At 61.3% G+C, this 22,547-nt stretch overlaps 5 protein-coding genes across 11 annotated transcripts in view; 1 reads left to right on the plus strand and 4 right to left on the minus strand.

Annotated features, from left to right (window-relative positions):
* Positions 1-1,621: 1,621 nt before the first annotated feature.
* On the minus strand, positions 1,622-5,639 carry CD6 (CD6 molecule). Of its 5 annotated transcripts, none has more exons than XM_033514919.1 (12): positions 5,459-5,639; positions 4,249-4,299; positions 3,848-4,156; positions 3,480-3,779; positions 3,330-3,398; positions 3,095-3,232; positions 2,875-2,997; positions 2,695-2,790; positions 2,512-2,604; positions 2,289-2,429; positions 1,910-2,059; positions 1,622-1,801 (listed from the first exon to the last, which is right to left on the minus strand). In XM_033514919.1, exons 1-12 carry the CDS (start codon positions 5,511-5,513, stop codon positions 1,731-1,733), a joined length of 1,596 nt encoding a protein of 531 aa, XP_033370810.1. In that variant the 5' UTR covers positions 5,514-5,639; the 3' UTR covers positions 1,622-1,730. The 5 variants fall into 5 exon arrangements, with proteins under 5 accessions (XP_033370810.1, XP_033370809.1, XP_015486916.1 ...); XM_033514918.1 differs by having other exon boundaries at positions 1,622-1,819; XM_015631430.2 differs by having other exon boundaries at positions 1,622-1,828.
* Positions 5,640-6,634: 995 nt separating this feature from the next.
* TMEM132A (transmembrane protein 132A) lies at positions 6,635-12,858 on the minus strand. Its single transcript, XM_015631440.3, has 11 exons — positions 12,717-12,858; positions 11,706-11,914; positions 11,025-11,630; positions 10,593-10,948; positions 9,938-10,096; positions 9,669-9,861; positions 9,454-9,597; positions 9,178-9,380; positions 8,682-8,958; positions 8,271-8,462; positions 6,635-8,193 (listed from the first exon to the last, which is right to left on the minus strand). Exons 1-11 carry the CDS (start codon positions 12,769-12,771, stop codon positions 7,111-7,113), a joined length of 3,477 nt encoding a protein of 1,158 aa, XP_015486926.1. The 5' UTR covers positions 12,772-12,858; the 3' UTR covers positions 6,635-7,110.
* Positions 12,859-13,436: 578 nt separating this feature from the next.
* On the minus strand, positions 13,437-15,872 carry TMEM109 (transmembrane protein 109). 2 transcript variants are annotated; one of them, XM_019007077.1, is made up of 4 exons: positions 15,514-15,872; positions 14,501-14,728; positions 14,297-14,399; positions 13,437-14,213 (listed from the first exon to the last, which is right to left on the minus strand). In XM_019007077.1, the coding sequence occupies exons 1-4, from the start codon at positions 15,868-15,870 to the stop codon at positions 13,843-13,845; spliced, it is 1,059 nt and encodes a 352-aa protein (XP_018862622.1). In that variant the 5' UTR covers positions 15,871-15,872; the 3' UTR covers positions 13,437-13,842. The 2 variants fall into 2 exon arrangements, with proteins under 2 accessions (XP_018862622.1, XP_015487164.1); XM_015631678.3 differs by having other exon boundaries at positions 15,524-15,618.
* Positions 15,772-19,696, plus strand: PRPF19 (pre-mRNA processing factor 19). The gene is made up of 16 exons (XM_015631672.3): positions 15,772-15,887; positions 16,049-16,198; positions 16,408-16,484; positions 16,555-16,696; positions 16,780-16,853; positions 16,964-17,026; positions 17,112-17,153; positions 17,239-17,313; positions 17,437-17,512; positions 17,641-17,750; positions 17,889-18,044; positions 18,122-18,191; positions 18,469-18,554; positions 18,779-18,949; positions 19,057-19,162; positions 19,253-19,696. The coding sequence occupies exons 1-16, from the start codon at positions 15,869-15,871 to the stop codon at positions 19,348-19,350; spliced, it is 1,515 nt and encodes a 504-aa protein (XP_015487158.1). The 5' UTR covers positions 15,772-15,868; the 3' UTR covers positions 19,351-19,696.
* Positions 19,697-19,826: 130 nt separating this feature from the next.
* ZP1 (zona pellucida glycoprotein 1) overlaps positions 19,827-22,547 on the minus strand; it is a 4,505-nt gene continuing 1,784 nt past the window's right edge. Inside the window, exons 4-13 of one of the 2 annotated variants that reach the window (XM_019007076.2) lie at positions 22,101-22,519; positions 21,849-21,992; positions 21,576-21,760; positions 21,294-21,391; positions 21,001-21,128; positions 20,718-20,907; positions 20,491-20,641; positions 20,191-20,275; positions 19,988-20,109; positions 19,827-19,898 (exon numbers count right to left, since the gene is read on the minus strand). In XM_019007076.2, coding sequence (XP_018862621.1) covers positions 19,991-20,109; positions 20,191-20,275; positions 20,491-20,641; positions 20,718-20,907; positions 21,001-21,128; positions 21,294-21,391; positions 21,576-21,760; positions 21,849-21,992; positions 22,101-22,519 — 1,519 coding nt within the window. In that variant the 3' untranslated portion in view covers positions 19,827-19,898; positions 19,988-19,990. Of the gene's footprint in view, positions 19,899-19,987; positions 20,110-20,190; positions 20,276-20,490; positions 20,642-20,717; positions 20,908-21,000; positions 21,129-21,293; positions 21,392-21,575; positions 21,761-21,848; positions 21,993-22,100; positions 22,533-22,547 lie in introns of both variants that reach the window. The other variant, XM_015631670.3, reaches the window with a different exon arrangement.

Below are 22,547 nucleotides of genomic sequence, written 5' to 3' on the forward strand. Positions count from 1 at the left end.
CCATGGAAATGGGGTGCCTGGGGTTCAGCCCTTCCCTCAGAGCCGTCACTGGCTCTGCAGGCCATGAGATCGCAGCGACAGGATTTGGGTTTGGATTGAGCATCCGCCTTGCCTCGGGCGCTGCGAGTCAGCTCAGCATCCTGAGCGTGCCACGGCAGCTCGGGATGATTGGAATCCCTTCCCGGGGGGAGTTTGGGGGGCGCTGGGAAGTGCTGACAACGCTGCCTGCCGTGAGGAGCCTTTTAAAAAGCAGGAGCTGCCTTTGGAGCGAGCAGGAAGGGGCTTGTCGGCTGTCTGCACGCTGCTGGGATCATAATGATGAGGAGAGGGGGGATTTTCTGGGCGGGAGCAGCTTGGAGGAACGGTTGGCACTGATGTGGCTGTGTGGGGATGGAGGTGACACCTTGCCTAGGTGGCCATAGGCTGGATTGTCACGCTCCAAGGGCACTGCTATCCCCAAGGAGCTGGTGCCCCCAGGCTATTGATATCTCCAGGGAACTGGTGCCCCCCCCCAGGGCTTTGGTATCCCCAGGGAATTGGTGCCCCCCCTCCAGGGCTTTGGTACCTTCCAGGGCTTTGTTATCCCTAGGGAATTGGTGCCCTCCCAGGAATCAGCACCCTCAGGACACTGCTACCCCTCTGCACATTGGGATCCCACCCAGGACATTGGCCCCTTAGATTTTGGGACTCCTCAGGGCATCAGGACCCCCCCCAATTCATCGATCCTCCAGGCCTGTCCATGCCGTGATCCCAGTGATCCCAACATCATCACCTCCCTCCCAACCCCCCTGGCACCCAGAGGCAGGAGTGGGGCTGGAGCACCCCCGGTGCTAGCTCCGTTCTCAGCCCCTGCCTCGCCCCGTGCCCTTTGTCGGGGTTTTGCTGCTATTTTGGGATTTCCTCCGTTGTTGCGGCTCCTTTGTGCGGGGCCTCTTGTTCAGCAAACAGCTGGAGGATGTGGAGGCCACATTTTCCACTTGGGGTGCGGCTGAACCCCGACCTCCTCCCCGGGGAGACAGAAATCCGACGGTGGGGTCAGGGCGGGAGCAGCTGGCTTGGGATGGGTGGCGGGAAGTGGGGTGAGGGAGGGGCAGAGGGGTCCCAATCCCGGAGTGATGGGTGGGTGCTGTGCCCTCTCCCAGCTGGGAACACCTCCACATCCCAAAGCTGGGACGCTGCTTGGCTCCAGCAAGCTGCTTGGCTCCAGCTTTCTGCTAGGATATGGATGGATTGGGAGATGCTGCAGGGTTTCGGGGCTGTATCCCACCCCCATAGGGCACCATCCAGTGGGTTTGGGGTGGCACCTCAGTGGCTTCTCTTCCAGCATTCCTGGAGCCTTCCTGGACAGGATTTATGGACAGCACATTCCTGGGATGGGGACTGTCCCAGAAGGGTGTAGGGAAGCTCGGGGGGACACATGGGTTTTCCATGTTCTCCTTTCCTGCAGTTTAATTTCCACCCCTGGTTCTATGGAGCTGGATCAGGGCTCTGCTGCCCCCTTCCCTGCTCCTGTGGGCTGGGAGTGGGATTTTGGCCATCTTTGTGTCACTTAGTGGACAAGTGGGAGCACTTGGTGACCCAGCCTCACTGCAGGGCTGGTGACACCCCTATGGACCAGGGATACGGTGGGAAAAGCTTTTAATGGCAGCACAGAGGAGGTGGCTGGAGAATTCTGGAGGAGGTAGCCAGAGAATTCCAGGAGATTTGGCCTCTGGAGCAGTGGGACAGGCTCAGTAGGCAGAGCTGTGGATGTCGTCGTAGTCGCTGCCTTCGGAAAAGTCGGGATCCTCCACGTGTTCCCCTGAGGGATAGGATGGATCTGACCAGCCTGCAATAACAGAGCCTGCCAGGAGGATTTGGGAATTCCCAGAACTTCCTGTGTGCCCCACCTCCAGCACAGAATCCTCACCAGGATGTGAGGAGGGGTCTCCAGGGGGCTCTGTCTCCTGCACGTTCTCGTACCACTCTCCCGAGGAGGTGCTGGAGCTGCCGTCGGGATCTGCCGGAGCTGCAGGTACCCAGGGCTGGGAGGGCACTGGGGCGGCTGCTGCCGGGGGAGCTGGGAGGGACAGGGTCACTGACTGGCACTTTCCATCCCTGCTCCCATTCCACGAGGTCCCATCTCCTCGTTGAGGTTGAACCCACCCCTCTTCCCATCCTTGGCATCGCTCTGTCCCCACTCCTCTCCTTGGGGTCCCTGAACCCTCATTCCCTCCCCATCCCTGTGGTCTCTGCATCCCTTTCTCCCATCCTTGGGGTCTCCTCATCCCTGCTCCCACGCTTCCCACCTGTGCTGTAGCCATGGCCAGTGCCTGCCTGGTGCCACTGGGGGCCACGGGCAGGGGTGGGAATGCTGCCATTCCAATTGGGCCCTGTGGATGAGGATGAGCTGGAGGAACTGCGGCATGGGGACTCTGGCCTGGCCCGCTCTGTGGGAAAAGGACATCAAATGTAGGAACAAGGATATTGGGAGAGGTGATGGCCACCCTTCCATCCATGGGATAGACCCACCTTGTGTCATACCATCTCCAGGGAATGGCTCCACCCTGTCCTGGCTGGGTCTCAGAGGGAGAAGATCCTCCCTGGGATGCTGGCGCAGGGAGTCTGTGGGAAGCAGAGAGGGGTGGGAGCATCCTGGGTGACAAGGATCCCGGGACAGGGTGTCAGGGATCCCAGAGGAAGTGGGATGCTCACTGTAGAAGGTGGACAGGGCGACAGGAGGCTTGCTGCTGAACTCATAATATTCCGAGTCAGAATCAGAATCCTTGGAAATGGCTGTGACCAGATGGTCTGGGGGGTGACAAGGGGATGTGGCATCTGTCACCAGCTGGCACCTCTGGCCCCACAGCCCCTGGGGGGACCTGCCAGACCCACCTGATCCTTTGGGAAGGTTGGTGGGGGTTTTCCTGTAGTCGTTGGGGATTCCAGAGGGTACACTGTGGTTCTGGTAGCTGTGGGTCACCAGGACCGGCGTGGGTATTCCCAAGGAGGATGTGGCTGTGGACACAAGGGGATGCACTCACTCCATGGCTGAGCTGAGCTGAAAAAGTGGGGATCGTGTCCCAGTTCTGTGTCCGGATCCAGAATTCCTTACCGCTCTTCTTCCTCAGCCTCAGCAGGGTGGCGGGAAAGGCCAGCACGGAGAGCAGGAGCAGCGCTGCCAGCACCAGGCACAGGACAAAAAGGGGACTGTCTGGTGGTGGTGTCCCCAAGGTTGGGGTCCCCTCCTCGGCTGGGACAGAGAACAGACACAGCTCATCCCATGTAACTCTTCCCCCCTGGGAATTTTACCGTGATCCCAGGGAACAGCCGAGGGCTCGGACACTCACCGTGCAGGACAGTGACATTCCTGGGTGTCACCTCAGCCATGGGCGTTGACGTCTCCAAACCCTGGGAGCCTGGAAAGGGCGGGAACAGAAATCAGATGCTTAGGAGAGGGCAGGACCGTGCCTCAGATCCCGTCGGGAAGGAGCCGGTACCGTTGCAGATGACCCCGGCGGCCCAGGATTGGTAACACGGAGCGGATTTATTGAAGGTCCAGCGGCACTGTGCCAGGGAGGGCTGCAGGCTCCCACACAAGTACACCATCTTCCCGGGAAGCGTGTGTGCGAAGGAGGGCCGCTGGAGCACATCCCCACATCCCAGCGTCCGGCACAGCACCGTGGCCTCAGTGTCATACCAGGTGCTGTTACACACCGTGCTCCAAGTGCCACGGAAAAACACCTCCACCCTGCCGGCACATCCATCCCGGCCTCCGGAGAGCCGCCACTCCTGGTGTTCTGCAGGAAGAGCGCAGAGATGAGGATGCGCCATCAGCATCCCCGGCTCTGGAATATTCCAAACCCACCTGAGCAAACCACGCTGGCATCCTCCTTGTGGCTGCAGTCGTGCTCCAGAGCGGCCGGACATTCCCAGAGGTCCCGCTCGTGTCCCTTGCATCCCACCTCATCCCGGAGGATGGGGCCGTGTCCACGGCCGAAGGAGGCGTTGCCGGGGGCTCTCACAGCGTGGCCACACCAGAGTTGGCGGCACACGACGTCGGCGTCAAGAATGTCCCAGCCATCGTCACACACTGTCCCCCATGTCCCCTCCTGCTCCAGCTCCACCCGGCCCTCGCAGCGGCTCCGGCCACCCGCCAGCCGGAGAGGTCTGGGACCTGGGAGATGCACCGGGAAGGGTGACCTGGCTTTGTCCCAGAATCCCAAAAAGTGGATGTAAGGATGTCCCTCCCCCGGCCCCCCCACTCACCCGGTGTCACTGAGGTGTTCCCAGCCGGAGTATTGGGAGGTCCTGTTGTTTCTGTGGGGAGAAAGGGCAGAGAGATGAGGGGCTGAGCCCCCCAGGATTTGGAGGGGTGCATCCCAAACCTGCCAACAGGTGGCCAAGAGGATTCTCCCAGCTGTGAGTGGCACAGTGGGAATTCTGGCAAAGTGGGGCTCTGGCAAAGTGGTCATGGAGCTGTTGCATCCCAAAAATCAATCCCCGTGTGCCCCAGGATGTTTCTCAGGGTTCAGTCCTGGTGTGGGATCTGCTGGGAGAATTTGGCATTAAATCTGGGAATACTGGGACACAACTCAGTGATGGAAGAGCTGAAATTTGGGATGTCTTCCTGCATCTGTGTTGTTCCTGCCTTTTGGTTCGTCCCTGTGGACATAAAGGGGCTTGACCTGCCTGTGCCCCCCTGCCTAGACCCATTCCAGAGCCAGAGGTGAGTAGATGATCCTGTTATCCCTAAAAATGCCCCATTTGGCTCCTCCAGGGGGAAGGATTAAGCCCCAGAAGTGAGGCATCCAGGGTGGGATTCCTGAGAAGAGACAGCAGAGCTGGTGGGGTGTGGATTGGAGTTCAAATGTTCAAGGAAAAGGCCACAGATGAGGGGAGAATATGGGAATGAGCTGCTCCAGGTGGGGACAGAGGTGTGAGAAGGGCGGAAATGGGGTGATGGGGCCGTTTCCTGATCGATTGGAGGCCTCCAAGCAGCTCCTGGCAGACATTTTGGCAGCCAAACCATCCCAAATCCTGCCAAGGTGGGGAGGGCAGGTGGCATCACATCCCAAAACCATCCTGGAGTACGTAAGAGACAGGACTGGCTTCAGGCCCTGAGTGTAGCCCCATTCCCAAAGGGATTGTAGGTGGGATGGCTCTGAGAGCACCTTTAGGGGCTTAGGGCCCTCTTTCAGGGGTTGCCAGGGTGCTTTTGGGGAGATCCGAGGGGGCCTTAACCCACAGGAGAATCTGCAAGCCTTAGGATTGCCTTTTGGGGGATCCCTTTCCCTCTGTCTGGGTGGGTTGAGGGGCAGCGTCCTCCACCACTGACACCCCTGTTGGGGACCCCCAGGACCCCCAGTGCTCCCCATCCCAGGGAGGTGGCAGGTCCCCAACCCCCAAATCTGTGGCTCCACCACCCCAAGATCCCAAGAGAGGGACAGCAAGGGCCAGGATGGGGACAGTGACGTACCTTGTGAAGATGCCACGGCAGAAAGAGCCACCAAGAGCAGGTGGAGCACCCCCATCCCATCAGGGGGGCAGCCCCATGGAATTCAGGGATCTGGGATTCAAGGGGTCCCTCTCTCAGCAGCCTGGGGACATGGCTTGGCCGTGTCCCCGTGCTCTGGCAGCTCTGGGAGTGTGGCGGAGGGCAGGAAGCCGACTCAGTGCTGTAGGGTGGAGGAGGGTGATGGGGTGGCTCCATCCTGCCCCGGCAGGGAGGAAATGGGGTTTTGGGGACCCTGGAGACCCTCCAGGGCAAGGGAGCCTGGTGGATCTGGTGCTTCCAGCCCAGGGGACACAGATGTGGTGAAGCCATCATGAACTGCAGCTCATTTGTTCCTCCAGGTCGTGGATTTGGGGTGGTGGCACGCGGGGGACTCGGGGTGTCCTGAGCTGTGGGACATCTGTGGGGTGATGACGAACCAGGAGTTCCCCTCTTCACCCTGGATTTTGGAGTCAATGTTACCTGCAGCTCCACATCCCGAGCATCTTCTAGCACATGCAGGATCACCCTAGCACCCTCCAGGAATATTTGGTGAGGGGTAAGGCTGGAATTTCCATGGGTAGGAGGTGTGGCATTGCAGGAGATGTTGATCCCCAGCATGGGTGAGGACTGGGATCCAGCTGAACACCTGGGGACCCAGGATACTGAGATGGGGGGCCAGGACTCCAGACACTCCATCTCAGCAGGGTTTTGGGAAGTCTGGGGAAGCTGGGAGCAGGGTGATGGGGTGGGGGATCTCCTGCTATTACCCAGGTTGTCTTGGGATTGCCAGGACTTACGGGGAAGCTGGAAGGGTGGGAATCCCCATGCCACTCCTAAATAAAGGGAGGTGCTGAGGGGACATTTGGGAATGTTGGGGAGCAACCATGGGGAGGACATGCAGTACCAGGCTGATGTTTGGATTGGAAAGGTGGAGGAGGAGGATGGCAGAAGAGGGAGGAAGGAGATCCCTTATCCCAAGGTGACCCCAGCTGGGCCACGGCCAGGCCCAGCCCTGGATCCAATCCCGTGACCAGCTCCCACGTGGAGCCAAGGTCAAGGGCATGTGCACATTTCCAGGAGCCTGGCACTGCCATGGGGGCAGGGTGAGACCCGGTGTTAGGATCAGAGGAGATAACACAGAGGTGAATCCCAATTTTTTTTTTTTAAATACTTTATTTTTGTAACAACGTCAGAATTAAAAATTTTCCATAAATACCAGCCCCTGGCAGCCCCTTCCCGGGCATTCCCGATAGAAAATGTGTACAAAACGGATGCGTGGCCGGGGTGAAGGTGGGGGGGATACAGGATCCTCCCCGGGATCAGACCACAGGAATCATCACCACCATCATCATCACCACTATGAACACCATGTCGCAATGAGACCCAAAGCAGTAAGAGCATCCCAAATTCCTCCCTGGCGGCGCCGGGATCCAGCCCTCGCAAGGACAGGGCTGGGAGACTCCCCCCTCACCCTCTGTGGGCACCTCGGGGTGGTCCCAGGAGGCCACCAGTGGTCCCCGGCACATCCCGCTGGGAAGGGGGGGTCGGTGTCCCCCCAGCACGGCATGGGGAGGAGGTCGGGCCCTTACTGGCTTGCCCGGGAATTGAGGGGTCCGGGAGTCGCCCCCTCGGTGTCAGGAGCTGCCGCGGATCCTCTCCATGTAGCTCCGGAGCTCCTCGGGATCCCGCAGCCCCATGTCCTCGCACACCCAGCGGATGTCGTCCTCGCTGGCCACCAGGATGGACTGGACGTGGGGGGCGGCCGGGGGGGGCTCCTCGGGGACGCGCGGGGGAGCGAAGGTGACAAACTCCACCCGCTTCCTGCGGCCGCCCCCTGGAGCCGATCCCTCCTTGCGGGGCTGCGGCGTTCCCGGGCCCGGGGAGCCGGGGGGAGCCCCGCCCTCACCGGAGCCCGGGGGGCCCCCGCAGCCACAGGCGGGGCCCGGGGATGCCGGGGGATCCGGCTGCCGGCGATCCAGCTGCCGGCGATCCAGCTGCTGCCGGTCCAGCTGCCGGCTCAGCTCTTCCTGGTCGGTGCCCAGCCAGACCCAGTTGTGGGGTTGTGGCGCTGAGGGGGCCCCGCCTGGCTCGGGCAGCTCCTTCTGCTGGTACCGGAGCACGAAGAAGATGCAGTTGACGAGGAAGATGAAGATGGCGAGGCAGAAGACTCCCAGGAGCACGTACATCCCAATTTCCAGGTCAGTCACCCGCTCCGGAGCCTTCACCATCTCCTCCTCCTCCTCTTCCTCCTCCTCTTCCATGCCGGCACGGTTGTGTCCGTAGCCTTCCTCCTCATCCTCCTCCGAAGAAGACCCCTGGAGCTTGGTGGCTGCTGGCCCCACGCCCGCGGGGTCTCTCCGTCCCACGGTCACCGCTTCCCCAGACATGGCGCCCTCAGCCCGCGGGAAGGGCCGGGGGGTCCCGGGAGAGGGGACCCCCACCTCGAGCCAGGCTGTGCCGGTGGCCAGGGCGGCCGCACGGTGCCGGCCACGCCGGCATGGATCTGGGGGGTGCAGACTGAGCTGGAGCAGGTCCCCCCGGCCTGGCCCCTCGGCCACCACCCATGGGTGGGCAGTGGGGACCCCAGGGGACCCCGTGATGGTGGCAACAGAGCGGTCGAGAGACGTCACGGTCAAGGCCACGTCGTGCCACCCGTAGAGCTCCAGCGGGGCCAGCGTGCGGTCGGAGAAGGACAACCAGATGGACAGTGTCGCTTCCTGGTGGGATGACAAGAGGGATGGCAGAGGTTTGGGGGACACTGGGGAGACTGGGGTGCCCCTCCCACCCATCTCACCTGCTTGAGGGCCCGTAGTGTGGGTGTCCCCTGGGCAGTGGCCGTGACCACACCAGGATGATCCGGCTGTGTCCGCAGGGATAAGGAAAGCCCAGCCACCACCTGGGCGTGGAGCTCTGTCACCGCCACCTTCTCCTCAGAAACCACCAGTGTCTGCTCTCCCAGGATGGAGTCAGAGAGCGGGGAGCGCACCTGGAAGCAGCTTGTGAGTCCCCCAACATTCCTCACAGCCTCTGTTTCCTCTTCCCATCCTCTACCACCCCCTCCAACCCCTCAGTTCCCTCCCACCCTGTATCTTGGACAGCATCCACTGGGATCATTTCCAGCCCCAAAGCTCCATCCCTGCAAGCTTCCCACACCCCCGAATCTTCCCAGGATCCCCCAAATTCCCCATGGACAATCCCTGTTTACCTCCACAGAGGTGACTCCAGGCTCCCGGCCCACCACCACGGCCCCTGCTTCCAGTGATGCCACACGGGGGTCCTGGACACGGGTCCAGGCAGCCACCAGGTGGGTGACATCCAGGAGCCACTCAGGGCCTGGCAGGTAGGACAGGTGCCGGCCACCATCCAGGGGGTGGGCCACAAAGTGCGCCAGGACACGGAGCCCCGTGCGCTGGAACTGTGGCCGGCAGCCCCGCGCCCGCCGCTCCGGCTCCTCTGCGGCGTCCTCGGACTCCACCACGGCACTGGGGACAGGGGACAGGGTGACAAGAGTCCCAGGATGGGGTTACCAGGGGCAGGGGAACAGGGATTGTAGGACAGAGTGACAGGGATTCCTTGACAGGGTGATGAGAATCCGAGGGCACGGGAGTGTGTTGGGGGCTCACTGATGCATCCCCACGTGTCAGGTCTCAGCCCCATTCCCATCTCCCCCTTTTCCCACCATCCCATTCTGTAGGCCTCACCTGTCAGGCCCTCCAGGAAGTCTCCAGCCGCGGAGCTGCTCCAGGATGGGATCTCCCAGCTGGACACGGAGCGGGAGCAGCGGAGCCCAGACGGAGAAGCTCAGCTCTGCCCGCAGCCGGCGCACCCAGAAATCCACACGGGCCCCCCGTGCCCCTCGGCTCTCCTTGCCCCCCACAAAAACCAGGTCGCAGGAATCTGACACCTGTGAGGGCACATGGAATTCCATGGGAATCTCCCAGGGTGAGGCAGGATAACAAGGGGATAGCAGGACTCACCTGCAGGACCTGCTTGTCAGCAGATTCACATCCTACAGGATCCGTGAGCTCGGACACTCCACCCCCTGCTTCCACAGTCACCAGTTTCACCGGGATAACACGGGGGATCCCGGTCAGCGGTGCTGTGTTTAGGATCTCCAGCTCCTGGAAGTGCAGTGGGATGAGGGGGTGCTTCCCACGGGATGGAGGGCTGGAATGGGATGGGGGGCACCCACCTGCACCAGCGGGACGAGGGCACGGACATCCCGCTCCGACACCTGGATTTCCCAGACCAGTTTGTCCTTCTGCGCCTCAGGATCCTGGCCAGGATACTCCACCTGCCAGGTGAGGGGCCGCGCCGGCGCCAGCCCCCCCGTCCCGTTTTCCACCGCCACATCCAGGTGCAGGAACACGGCTGGCTCGGACACCCTGCGGCACCGCACCAGGATCAGGGTGGAACAGCGCAAAATTCCCACCAGAATGGGGGTATTGGGATATTCCCTACCTGGAGATGTCAGGGATGACAGGGATGTCCCCGAGCCGCTGGCATGTCACCACGGCCGTGGAGTGCTTGGGACCGCGGGAATGCTCCAGGTGCACGCTCCAGGTGCTGGGAATTGTGGGGCGGGCGGAGACCACCTGCAGGCCCTTCTTGGCCTTGATCCTGCAGGGACACACGGTGTCACACTGTGTCAGATGGTGTCAGAAGGTGTCACACAGTGTCATTCACAGTCACACAAAGGGTGTCAGGTGGTGTCACACAATGCCCCACAGTGTCCACAGAATCACACAATGTCACCCAATGTCAGGTGGTGTCAGACTGTGTCCCACAGTGTCACTCACAATCACACAGTGTCACTCACTGCCAGAATGGTATCAGATGGTGTCACTCACTGCCACTAAATGTCACACACTGTCACACATTATCAGATCCTGTCAGCTGGTATCAGATGGTGTCACACAGTGTCACAGTCGCACTGTCACAAAATGTCACTCAGTGCACATGGTGTCAAACATTGTCACATAGTATCACATACTGCCACAAAATGCCACGCAATGTCACAGACTGTCACACAGTGCCACTAACTGTCAGTGTGTCATACACTGCCACACACTTTCACATAGCGCCATGCAGGGTCCCACACTGTCCCTGCTCTCACCTCAGGGTCAGGCTGTCAGCGGTGAAGTTGTGGCGCAGGGCGATGGTGGCCGTGAAGCGCTGCCCAGGCCGCAGGGGGACGTTGGGGACACGCAGCAGCACCTTCTCATCCAGCCGCACCTCCTGCTGCCGCTCCGGCTCTCCTGCTCGCAGCTCCAGCATTCCCAGGAATCTGGGAGCCTCCTGCTCCCGACCTCCGCACTCCCCCACACTATAGCGCAGCTCAGCTGGTGCTGGGCGCTCTGGATGCTCCAAGGGGTCGGAATCCCGCCGGCGGCTCCGGTGGGAATGGAGGGATCCCAGGGAGAACCAGCGTGGAGGGATCTCCAGCTCCACCACACACACGCCCAGTGGGGCCTGGAGGGGAGAGGGGGGTCTGGGATTAGGCTGGAGAGGAGCTGTGGGTTCCCAGGGTCCCTAGGATGGCACTGACCTGCAGGCGACATGTCCCCCGGGCCACCCGCCCACGGTGGTGAGCGTGGAGGGTGACACAGGGGAGATCCTGAGCTCTGGAGTGATCCCAATCCCTTGAAGAATCCCAATTCCCAGGGTGGTCCTGCTGCTGACGGTGGTCCCGGTCCTTGGAGTAGTCCCGGATTCCAGGGTGCTGCCGGTCTTTGAGCTGATCCTGGTCCTTGGGGTGATGCCAGACTTCATGGTGGTCCCGCTGCTCAGGGTGGTCCTGATCCCTGGGGTGGTCACGATCTCCAGGGTGATCCCAGTTCCTAGGGCGATGCTGGACCCCAGGGTGGTCCTGGTCCCGAAGGTGGTCCTGCTCCCTGGGATGATCCCAGTCCCTGGGGTGACCCTGACCCCTAGGGTGGCCCTGGACCTCAGGGTGATCCCAGACCCCAGGGTGGTCCCAGTCCTTGGGGTGATCCTGGGTCCTGGCGTGATCCTGCTTCCCAGGCATCCAGTCGGGCCCGTGCAGATGGAAGAGGACACGGGCCATGGGCTCAGCAGGGGACACAGAGCTCTCCAGGGACACAGCGCGGATGGCCCAAGCTGCTGAGCTGGAGGGGCTCTCCAGGGGCACCTCCTGTAAGGACACCAGGATGGTGGTGGGAGCTGGGACACCCTGGGGTGGCCCAGGGGACAGAGGAGTCCCGCTTACCTGGCGGATGCTGAACGGGGGGTAGGTGGCCTGGACCAGGGGCTGGGATCCGGCACGAAGCAGCAGGAATGTCTCAGAGCGGGTGTGCAGGGAAGAGTTGGGGGCCACGTCCTGATCCACCCTCTGCAGCCGGAAGGACTCAGGCACCCCAAGGACCTCCAGCTCCACCGGCAGGAACACGGGATCTGGGGGCTCCGCGTCACCCCTCACTGCAAGGACAAAGACGTGTCACATCCCGCGGGGACACAGTGGGAGTGGGGTACACAGGGGTGGCAAGTGGGGGTCTTTGCGCCCACCTGTGTGGCAGCATGCAGCGTGACCCCTTGCCTGGGCCACCACATTCTGAGGTCACCCCTGCCATGGTTGCCCCATCCCAGGGTTATCCCATCCCTGCATCAAGACTGAGGGGGCCACTCGGTTCCCCCCGTCCCAGCTGTTCCCTGCCGGCGAGGGGGTTGGAACCATGTCCTTCAGGGGAGGATCAAGGCTCAGGGTCCTGATCAAAGGGATCCCTCATCACAGGGAGCAGATCCCACCTGGATTCCCGGCAGGGCTTCCTTACAGCCGGGAATTGATCCCACCTGGGCGATCAGGTGTGTGGGGAGAGAGGCGAGGCAGATCCCGGGATCCGGAGGGAAGGGGAGTCCCTCGGGCGGCGGGTTCCCGTGGGGACTGGGAGGAGATTCCGCTCTCGATATCCCAGCGGATCCCACGTTCCCCGGGTGAGCCCCTCGGGATCCCAGGCGGTGGAGGGGGCATGGATCCCCGCGGAATGGGGGACGTGGATCCCGGGGAACGCGGGGAAGGAGGAGGAGGGAGTGAGGTCGCCCCGGCTCCCGGGATCCCGAATGTGGGGAAAGGGGAGAATCGACCCGGGTTGCGGGAGCACGGGGGAGCGGATCGCGGCAGGCAGGCGGGAAGGGTGCAGAGCGGGGTCGATGCCGGTGCCCGGTGCCATTCCCGGTGCCAGCTGCCGTTTCTGATGCCATTACCGGTGCTGTTCCCACTTACCCGGGGCGCAGAGCAGGGCGGCGGCCAGCAGCACCAGCCGGGGCGCCGGGGCCATGGCCGAGGGGCTCGGTCCGTCCGCCGGTGCCGTCGGTGCCGGTGCCGCCGGTGCCTCCCGTCGCTCCGCCGGTGCCTCCCGTCCCTCCGCCCCCGCGCCCAGACAATGGGGCCGGGGCGGGACCGGCACCGGCGCCGCCTCGTCCCGCCGGGTCCTAAAGTCCGGCCGTGCCCGGTGTTCCGGCTCCTGCTCCACAACCCGAGCCACATCCCATCCCACCCCCCATTCCCAGCCCTGCACCCCATCCTGCTCCCCATTCCCCGCCCTGCTCCCCATTCTCATCCTCATCCCACAACCCATCCCCATCTCTGCTCCAATCATTCTCTTCCTCATCCCCATCCCAATCCCTGCTCCTCATCCCATTCCCATCCCCACCCCAGGCCCCACAGAGACCCCCGGAGCAGGGCAGGAGAGTGGGAATTCTTCTCCCAACTGCCATCCATCTTTCCCTGTTCTACTAGGGATACCGGGGACATGGGAAGGACAAGGACATCCATGTCCAGGGGCACAGAGTGAGCAGGAAGCACAACAGGAACAGCTGGAGGGCAGTGGGATCCTGGCATGGATAAACCACCCTCCTTCTCCTCCTCCTCCCTTCCCAACCCCAAATGCACTGGGAGGGCCAGTTCTGAGCCTGACCCCCTTCCCACGGGAAAGCAGCAGGGTCAGGCCGGATAAATCCGTCTTTATTCCAAACCACGTTATCAAAACCGTTTAAAAAGCAGCTTAAAACCCAAAACCTGACAGTTGAGGGACCCCAAAATAAGCAGAGCCCTCACAATGGGGAATGGGATTCCCTCTGCCTCCCAAGCCAGCTGGGCTTGGACAACATCCCTGGCAAACAGGGAACAGCGCTTCTCCCACATTCAGGGCTCGTGGGGGCTTTTGGGGTGAAGGCACTTACGGCATGTGTGGCAAACCCCCAATCTTGGGGTGCTCCCAGAGGGATGGGGGGTTCCCAGGACCCCTGGGAGAACCGGGAAGCAGAGGAGGGGGCGTGGGGGCTCAGCAGAGCAGGGGGACACATGCTTGGGATAACAGAGCCAAGCTTTGGGGATGCTTTAGTGGGGCTCAATCCTCCCGGTTCCGGGGCCCCCCAAACTTCTGGCGCCGCCGCAGCTCCTCCACCTTCCACTCCAGGCTCCGCACGGCTGCATCCAGCCGGCCGCTGGAATCCGGGGATGGCATCAGGCTGCCCACGAGGCTATAGAGCACCCACAGGCCCAGCAGCATTGCCGCCTGCACCGTGGGCCTCTCCTGGGAAGCAGCCACATGCAGGAAGGCTCCAAGGAAAAAGAAAAGCTTCATCCCACGGAGCAGCGGGAGCAGCAGCCTTTGAAGCCGGGATAGCACCCAGGATCCCACCAGGGCGGCCACTGCCCACAGAAGCACCCGCTGGACTTCTCTGGGAGCCAGTGCTGCTGCTCGGACCAGCCAGTGGCCTGGGAATGGGATCTGGGAGTCAGCGATGGGGGATGCACCAGGAATGGGGGCCAGAGCCATCCCACGGGGTGAATCCGCTCACCATTGATGTTGGAAGCAGCCAGGAGATCCCCCAGGATACCACAGAGTGTGGTCAAGGCTGCCGAGATCCCAGAGGAAACAATCCAGAGGGTGGTGGAGAGGCTCTGTGGGGAAAGATGGGGATAAAGGAGTGGGAAAACAGGGCGTAGACCCCCATGTCCCTGCACGAGGAATTCTAGGGACCGTTTAGGAATCAGGATCCCACCTCCGCCACCGTCCGCAGGGGCTGGGGTCCCACCCAGTTTTCCAGGGTGTCCCAAGTGGATATTCCCAGACGGAGCAGCATGTCATCGGGGGTGGTGGCATGTCCCTGGAATCCCTCCTGGCCATCCTTGGCTCCATCCCCTGCGGATCCCATGAGAAATGGGATCCACAGCAGCAGGGCCAGCAGGGCCCAATGCCCCACGGCACTCCCCATCCTGGAAACTGGGATCTGTGGGGAAAGGGAGAGGTGGGGGTGCTGGGAGGAGAAAATCCTGCTGGTTTTGGGGTCCCCTTGCTGGTTTTGGGGTCCTCCCAGCAGGAGAGGAGGGTGGAGGCCCCACAGCCCAGTTCCAAACTCCCCCTCAGCACAGGCCTGGGTGTCCCGGCTATTTTTGGGACAGACGAGAGTCAGCGGGACACAGCCAAGGGCACCGGGCCTGGCTGGGAAGGGGGGGCACCCCTTCCCAAAGTAGGGAGCGGGGTGCTCCGGGATAGGACACAGTCACCACTGCCCCCCCCCACCAAGACCCCCCGCGTCCTGCACTTCTCTCCAATCCCCCCAGGATTTCCCCAATTCCAGTGTGCTCTGCCCCACCCAGTTCCCTCCATTCCCCTGGAACCCCTGATCCCCCTGTGCCCACCCCCCGCCAGGGCCCTCCACCTTTCACGATCCCCAAAATCTCCCGAGTCTTCTCTGGATTTCCCCAGTGCCCACTGGATCCCCAAAGCCCTCTGTGCACACCCCACCCAGATTTCTGCGGTCTCCAGGATCCCTCTGATCTCCCCAGGATCTCCCCAGGCCCCTCTGTACCCACCTCCCACTGTCCCCCACGCCCTCAGGATCCCCCCAGTCCCCCCGGGATCTCCCAAGGACCCCCCCACCGCGGCTCCCTCACCCCGGCTATGCCCCCCTGGAGCTCCCCCCACTCATTTCCTTCCACTTTTCCCGGATTTTCCCCCAGTTTTCCCCGAATTCCACCCCCCACCCCGGGGTCCCCCCCGACCCCCCCTCACCGGGGCTTCCCTCGGCTCCGTCGCGGGGCACGCCGGGAGCTGTAGTCCCCGGGACCGCCGCGATGCATGCCGGGAACGCGGGCGCCATGGCAACAGCCGGAGGCGGGCGGCGGAGCGCGGTGCACGCCGGGAAGCGTCGTTCCCGCCGGCGAGGGGAGCGCGGGGGATGCCGGGAGCGCTTCCGGTTCCGGCGGCGGCGGTGGCGGCGCCCGCGTGAGCGCTCGGGAGCGGCGCGGGGGCCGCGCGCGCCAACCGGAACCGGAACCGGGTCTCCGGACCGGAAAGGAGAACCGGAAACAGCCTCGGAAGGGCAGCGGGGCCGTAACCGGAGCGCCGCGACCGCCCGGCCTCCGCCATGGCGCTCATCTGCTCCAGTGAGTGCGGAGAGAGAGCGGCTGCGGCGGGAGGGATGCGTTACCGAATGGGAGATCCCGGGTTTCGGGGCGAGTACAGCCGCGGTCACCGGGGGATCACCGGGTAGGGGGTTCCCACACCCCCGTTCCCGTCCCACCCTATCGTTCCCTTTCCCCCGCAGTTTCCAACGAGGTCCCGGAGCACCCGTGTGTGTCGCCGGTGTCCAACCACGTGTACGAGCGGCGGCTGATCGAGAAATACATCGCGGAGAACGGCACCGATCCTGTCAACAACCAGCCCCTGTCCGAGGAGCAGCTCATCGACATCAAAGGTACCGGGGTCGGGAGCGGGCATGGAAACGCTTCTCCCGGGGGCGGGAGTGGGGTTTGCTGAGCTGGGGGTGAGACGCCGGACTCGGCTGTGGAGGCTGGGAAAGAGAGGGGTAGAGGAGGGATGGTGGAATGGGAAAGGCAAGGCGTGGGAGTGGAGGGATCCATAAGGATCTCGAGGACAGGGATAACGTGTCCATCTCTCTTCCAGTCGCCCACCCGATCCGCCCCAAACCCCCCTCGGCCACCAGCATCCCGGCCATCCTGAAAGCCCTGCAGGACGAGTGGGTGAGTGCCGGGGGCACTGCCGAGGCTGGGGTCTCGGCATTCCCCGGCTGACTCCAGCGCTTCCCGGCAGGATGCCGTGATGCTGCACAGCTTCACGCTGCGGCAGCAGCTGCAGACCACGCGCCAGGAGCTGTCCCACGCCCTGTACCAGCATGATGCCGCCTGCAGGGTCATCGCCCGCCTCACCAAAGAGGTCACCGCTGCCAGAGAAGGTGACACAGACACGTGATATTCCTGGGAAGGGGCTCTGGGAAGTGCTTTATCCCGGTTTTCCTTTAAACTTGTGTTTTTGCAGCTCTGGCCACGCTGAAGCCTCAGGCTGGGCTCATCGTGCCCCAGGCGGTGCCATCAGCGCAGCCCAACGTGGCCGTGAGTCCCTGCTCCCCGTCCCAGCCCTTTTCCCGCTCATTCCCAGCTCTTTTCCCGCTCACTGCACCCAAATTCCTTCTCTGCATATCCCTTCTCTCTGTGCCACACAGGGTGCTGGCGAGGCCATGGATCTGGGAGAGCTGGCGGGAATGACCCCAGAGATCATCCAGAAGGTAAGGGCAGTGTTCCACGTGTTCCCCTCCCCATCTTCCCAGCGCAGAATTCCCAGTCTGTGCCCACCCTCCTCTTGTTTTCCAGCTCCAAGACAAGGCAACGGTGCTGACCACGGAGCGTAAGAAGGTGAGTGGCCTTATCCAAGGATTTTGAGGGAGGTAGGATTTGCCATGCTCCAGCAAAGGCTGACGTTTTTCCCTGTTTTTTCCAGAGGGGCAAGACAGTCCCGGAGGAGCTGGTGAAGCCGGAGGAGCTCAGCAAGTACCGGCAGGTGGCCTCACATGTGGTGAGTGCCGGGATGGGAAAGGACTGGGAAACTCCCACGTGGAGCTGGGAATTGCTTCTCGATTCCGTTTGGGAGCGTTTCGCTGCTTGTGGCATTAATTTGGGCTTCTCCTCCCTCACACAGGGGCTGCACAGTGCCAGCATCCCAGGAATTCTTGCCTTGGATCTGTGTCCTTCGGACACCAACAAGATCCTTACCGGTAAGGGGGCTTTCCTGGGGATGTCCCACCTAGGAGTGGGTCTCTTCCTCTGTGTTTTTGGGACATAAGGCAGGTGGATTTGGTTGGCCTCACACTCCCATCCCAGCGCTTCCTGCTTGGCTTTCCAGGTGGAGCCGACAAAAACGTCATCGTGTTCGACAAGAGCTCGGAGCAGATCCTGGCCACACTCAAGGGCCACACCAAGAAAGTCACCAGTGTCGTCTTCCACCCATCCCAGGTGCGTCTGGCTCTTTCCTCATTTCCAGGATGCCTCAAATCTGGATATCAGGACCCTCCTCTGGTGGAATCTCCTGCTGGGAGGTCTTGGAGAGGTGAATTCTTCCTGTGTGAACCTTCTGGTGTTGTCCTTGCGTAGGAGTTGGTGTTCTCGGCTTCTCCCGACGCCACCATCCGTATCTGGTCCGTTCCCAACGCCTCCTGTGTCCAGGTGGTCCGTGCCCACGAGGGCTCCGTGACTGGGCTCAGCCTCCACGCCACGGGTGATTACCTGCTCAGCTCCTCGGATGACCAGGTGAATCCCTCCCCATCCCACAGATCCCACCTTTGCTTCCCACCCCTTCCATGTCCAATGCTCTTCCTCTCTCCTAGTACTGGGCTTTCTCAGATATCCAGACGGGCCGTGTCCTCACCAAGGTGACGGATGAGAGCTCTGGATGTGGTAAGCCTTGGAGTTGATGATCCCCGCATTCCCATTGACATCCCTTGGCTCCTGGAGTTTACAGGAACTCCTTTGGAGGGGTTTTGGTGGCATTCCAAATCTTCCTGAGTCTTCCCAACCCTTCCAATCTCATCAACCTTCTTGAGTGTTCTCAAGTCTCTGAATATTCCCAGCTCCCCATATCTTCCCAACCCTCTGAGTCTCTCCAACCCTCTTGGGAGTCTTCCCAGCCCTCTGAGTCTTCCCCCGGGGTCTGATTCTCCCGCTGTCTCCGCAGCTCTCACCTGTGCCCAGTTCCACCCGGACGGGCTCATTTTTGGGACGGGAACGATGGATTCCCAAATCAAGATCTGGGATCTGAAGGTAAGGGCTGATGGGAATGTGTGGGATCAGGCGTTTCGGGGGATCTGAGCTTGGTTTGGGTATCAGTCCAAGGAGCAGGACTTTGAGGAATGTTTTTGGAAGTTTTTCTAAAAATCCCAAGATTCCAGCTCCAGAGCAGCTGCTGGTGACGCCATGACCGCACAGGTCGGTTGGGAACGATGCCACATCCCACTGCTGATTCCCTCTGACCCCCTTGTCCCCAGGAACGTACCAATGTGGCCAACTTCCCGGGACATTCCGGCCCCATCACCAGCATCGCCTTTTCCGAGAACGGATACTACCTGGCCACGGCAGCCGACGACTCCTCGGTCAAGCTCTGGGATTTGAGGAAGCTCAAGAACTTCAAGACGTTGCAGCTGGATAACAACTTTGAGGTGTGTGATGTCCCTTTTTCCCCCCACGGTCTCTCTGCTCCAGGGGTTGTGGCATCCCAAAAAAGCCATTTGGAGCTTTTTCGACGCCTTGTGATTGTTCTCCACAGGTGAAATCGCTGATTTTCGACCAGAGCGGGACCTATCTGGCGCTGGGCGGGACCGATGTCCAGATCTACATCTGCAAGCAGTGGACAGAGATCCTCCACTTCACAGGTGAGGGATTGTGGCATCATGGAAGTGGCTGGGGCGGGAATGGGACAAATCCACTCGGAATTGTGACCATGGATTGTTTTCCGTCCTCAGAGCACAGTGGTCTGACCACAGGAGTGGCCTTTGGCCACCATGCCAAGTTCATCGCTTCCACAGGCATGGATCGGAGCCTCAAGTTCTACAGCCTGTAGCCCTGGAAGCTGGGATTTTATGGGATTCAGGGTGGGAGGTGGGTGGGAATATCAAGGTGGGATTATCAAGCTCCCCTGTTGTAGCTGTTGGCGCAAGGGAGGTCGGACATTGCCTTCCCCGTACTTAATGAATTTATTGTTTAGTTTTTTTCCCAATTCTGTGTGTTTTCCGCCTTTAGATTGTTTTGTGCTTGTAACTGGTTTGACAAAAAATCCCAATCCCGGTGCTGGTGGAAGTTTGAGGCCGGGATGTGTGGGAAGGAGGGAGGGAAGGGAGGACTGTGCAGTTTTGTAAGCAGTTACTTAGTTTCAGTATGGAAATAAAGAATTATTCCCTGTCGTTCCAGCTGGAAAAGGCTCCTATGAAGGGCCAGGGTATAGCAGGGTGGGATCTGGGGGGCTGTGGTGCTGCCAGCTTGGGAATGGGGATGAGGGACCCTCTTTCCTCCCCTCCCAAGGACAAGCCACCCTCTGAGCTGTGCTCTGCACCAGTTTTATTTTTCCAGTTTTCCCAGAGACATCCAACGGCATCCAGGTAGAGTCTGGAGCTGTCAGGAGGAAGAGGGGGAGGAAATAACTTAGAGGGATGAGGGGGTGTTTGAGATGAAGGGGCTTTTAGGGAGCAGAAGGCACTCACCCCTCAGCCTCTGTGCCGAGTTCCCTCTCTCTTGGGAACCTCAGGAAGGACAATGCATCCCTGGGATGTGACTGTCCCCATGCTGTCACGTGTCGTCCTGTCTCCCAGAGACCTCCGCACTCCTGTGGGGAACAGCAGGTTGGCTTGGCAAGAGGGGGGACATGTAGAGGTCTTCCCAAATCCCTGGAGGCTCCCAGACTCACGTGAGGGCACTCCCAGCTGGCAGGAGGGCCGGCAGGGCTCAGGCTGGGCCAGGTGGCACACGGAAGCACTGCAGGAGATGTACACCTGGGAGCCACAGGAATGCCAGCATCACCTGGGGATCCCCAGAAAGGGTCCCCAAGCCTTGAGGAACCTCCCAAAAGCAGAGTGAGCTTCCCAACAGGAGGAGACCGTGGGCAGCCAGAAGCGAGGTCAGCGCTGGGCTAGATTTGGGGGTGTTGGGATGAGGGATTCCCAACACTGGGACATTCCCAAGACGGATTCAGGGGGATCCCCCTCACCTCCCCCTCCAGCACTGCCATTCCAGGGGTCTCCACAAAGGCGAAGGTGGAGATGACAAAGCGCTGGTAGTGGCTCGGGAAGGGCAGCTCCGGAGAGGCTGGACCCATTGGAATCAGCCGTGTCCTGTAGTTGTCCCCTTGGAATGGACACCTGTGTGGGAAACAAGGATGCTGTGTCAGCAGAGTGACCTCCCCTCACTCCCATCTTCCCATCCTTTGTCACTCACCCCTCCACCAGGATGGGCCACTGGGGCTGGGATGTGGCATGGGGGCCAGGGGAGGCCCAGCAGTGGTGCAGCACCAGCACCAAATTGGGATCTGTCTTCTGGAGCAGCCGGACTTCCACGTAAATGGGGTCCCGGAGCACCCTCACCAAGGGGAAATCACCCACAGGGTGGTAGGAGCTGTAGGATTCGTCTGTGGGAATGTTGGGAGGGGTTGAGTGGGACGGGGAACGGGATGGGGAGCGGGATGGGGAGCGGGATGGGGAGCAGGATGGGGAGCACTCACCGGTGGCAATCCGCAGCTGGAGCCCCAGAGGGCCCGGCATGGCCAGGGGGGCGGCTGTGGGGGGCACGGCCACCTCCACTCCCAAGGGAAGGAGGTCGCTGGAGTTGTAGATGCACTGGGCCTTGAGACTGAGGAAAAGAGGGAGAGAAAGGTGGGAGATTCCCAAATCCTCCATCAGCCCCCTCAGCCCAAGTTATGGGGACACCACCACGGCCGTGGCAGGAGTGAGGGCTGGTTTGATGCAAGGGGGAATCCAGGCTCTCTGCCTGGATTTTTCCACCCTCTTCCCTTACATGTAGACGCTGTCCCGAGTGATGGAGCCCCGGGGGGATCCCTGGACCTCGATGGTGGAGATCAGCTGGTTCTCATAGATCAACCTGTCCTCGACCACCTGTGTAGGGAACACTGGAATGGGAAACATCCTGGGGAATATAGGGATCAGGATTTGAAGCAGGAGGCAGTGTGTGGGTGAGTTCTTTACCCTGAAGTTTTGGAGGGAGCATCCTGGAGGCACTTCTATCCTGAAGTGACCCCACCATGCCCACCTGGGGTTCTCCGGGGTTTTTCTGCCCTACCTGGACGGTGGTGCCACAGTGGGTGACAGGGAAGCGGAACATGACGAAGGCCTCAGACACGTGGAGGGGCTCACATCCCGCCTGGCTGCTGGCCAGCTGCACGCTGTCCAGGTTGTAGGGCGAGGACACCATTCCCCGTGGGACCACCAGGACGAAGTGTCCCTCCAGCAGGCACTGCACCGTGACTGTGATACCACAGAGAGGCTCCATCACCCAGAGCACCCTCTCCTGGTGCCGGGAAGGGATTTTGGGATGTGCCTCTGGGTGTCCTACCTGTATTCCCATAATAGCAGGGTGTGGTACGGTCCATGTCGTCGTAGCAGCATCCTGCCTGCAGACATCCGTCCCGTCCCTGTGGAGCCACGCACGGCATCCGGCCCAATGGCACCTGGCACTGCTCCCGTGTCAGCTGCATTCCTGGGGGGAAGCAGAGAGGAGACAGCATGTCCCACCATGGGTTGGAAAAGCACCTTGAGGCTGTTTCTCTTTGTCCCAGCATCCCTCTATCCCATCTTCCTGCCTTACCTGCCCCTGCCGAAGGGTAGAAGAGCGCTGTGGGCTGCAGCAGGCTGGGCTGGGAGTGAATCCCAGGATGCAGCAATCCAGGCTGGGGCTGCAGCCCTGGGCGTCCCAGGCCTGGCTGGGGCTGAGCCTGGAGTCCAGGGCTGATGAAACCTGGCCAGGATGAGAGTCCTGGGTGCACAAAAGCTGGACTGGGATGACCAGGATGGAGCAGCCCATTGTGGCCTTGGGACCCAGTTTGGGAGTTGGAGTGATAACTGGGACGAGATATTCCTGGCTGGTTTGCAGGCTGAGCTACGGGGCGCAGGAATCCTGCTGGAGTCTGGGCACCAGTGGAGGTCAAGCCAGGTTGGTTGTGGGATACAAACCCTGGGCGAGTCCCTGGTTGGTTTTGACCCCCAGGATGGATTTGGGATACAAACCCTGGGCGAGTCCCTGGTTGGTTTTGAC

The sequence above is a fragment of the Parus major genome, chromosome 5 (genome assembly GCF_001522545.3).
Source record: "Parus major isolate Abel chromosome 5, Parus_major1.1, whole genome shotgun sequence".
Classification (NCBI taxonomy): domain Eukaryota; kingdom Metazoa; phylum Chordata; class Aves; order Passeriformes; family Paridae; genus Parus; species Parus major.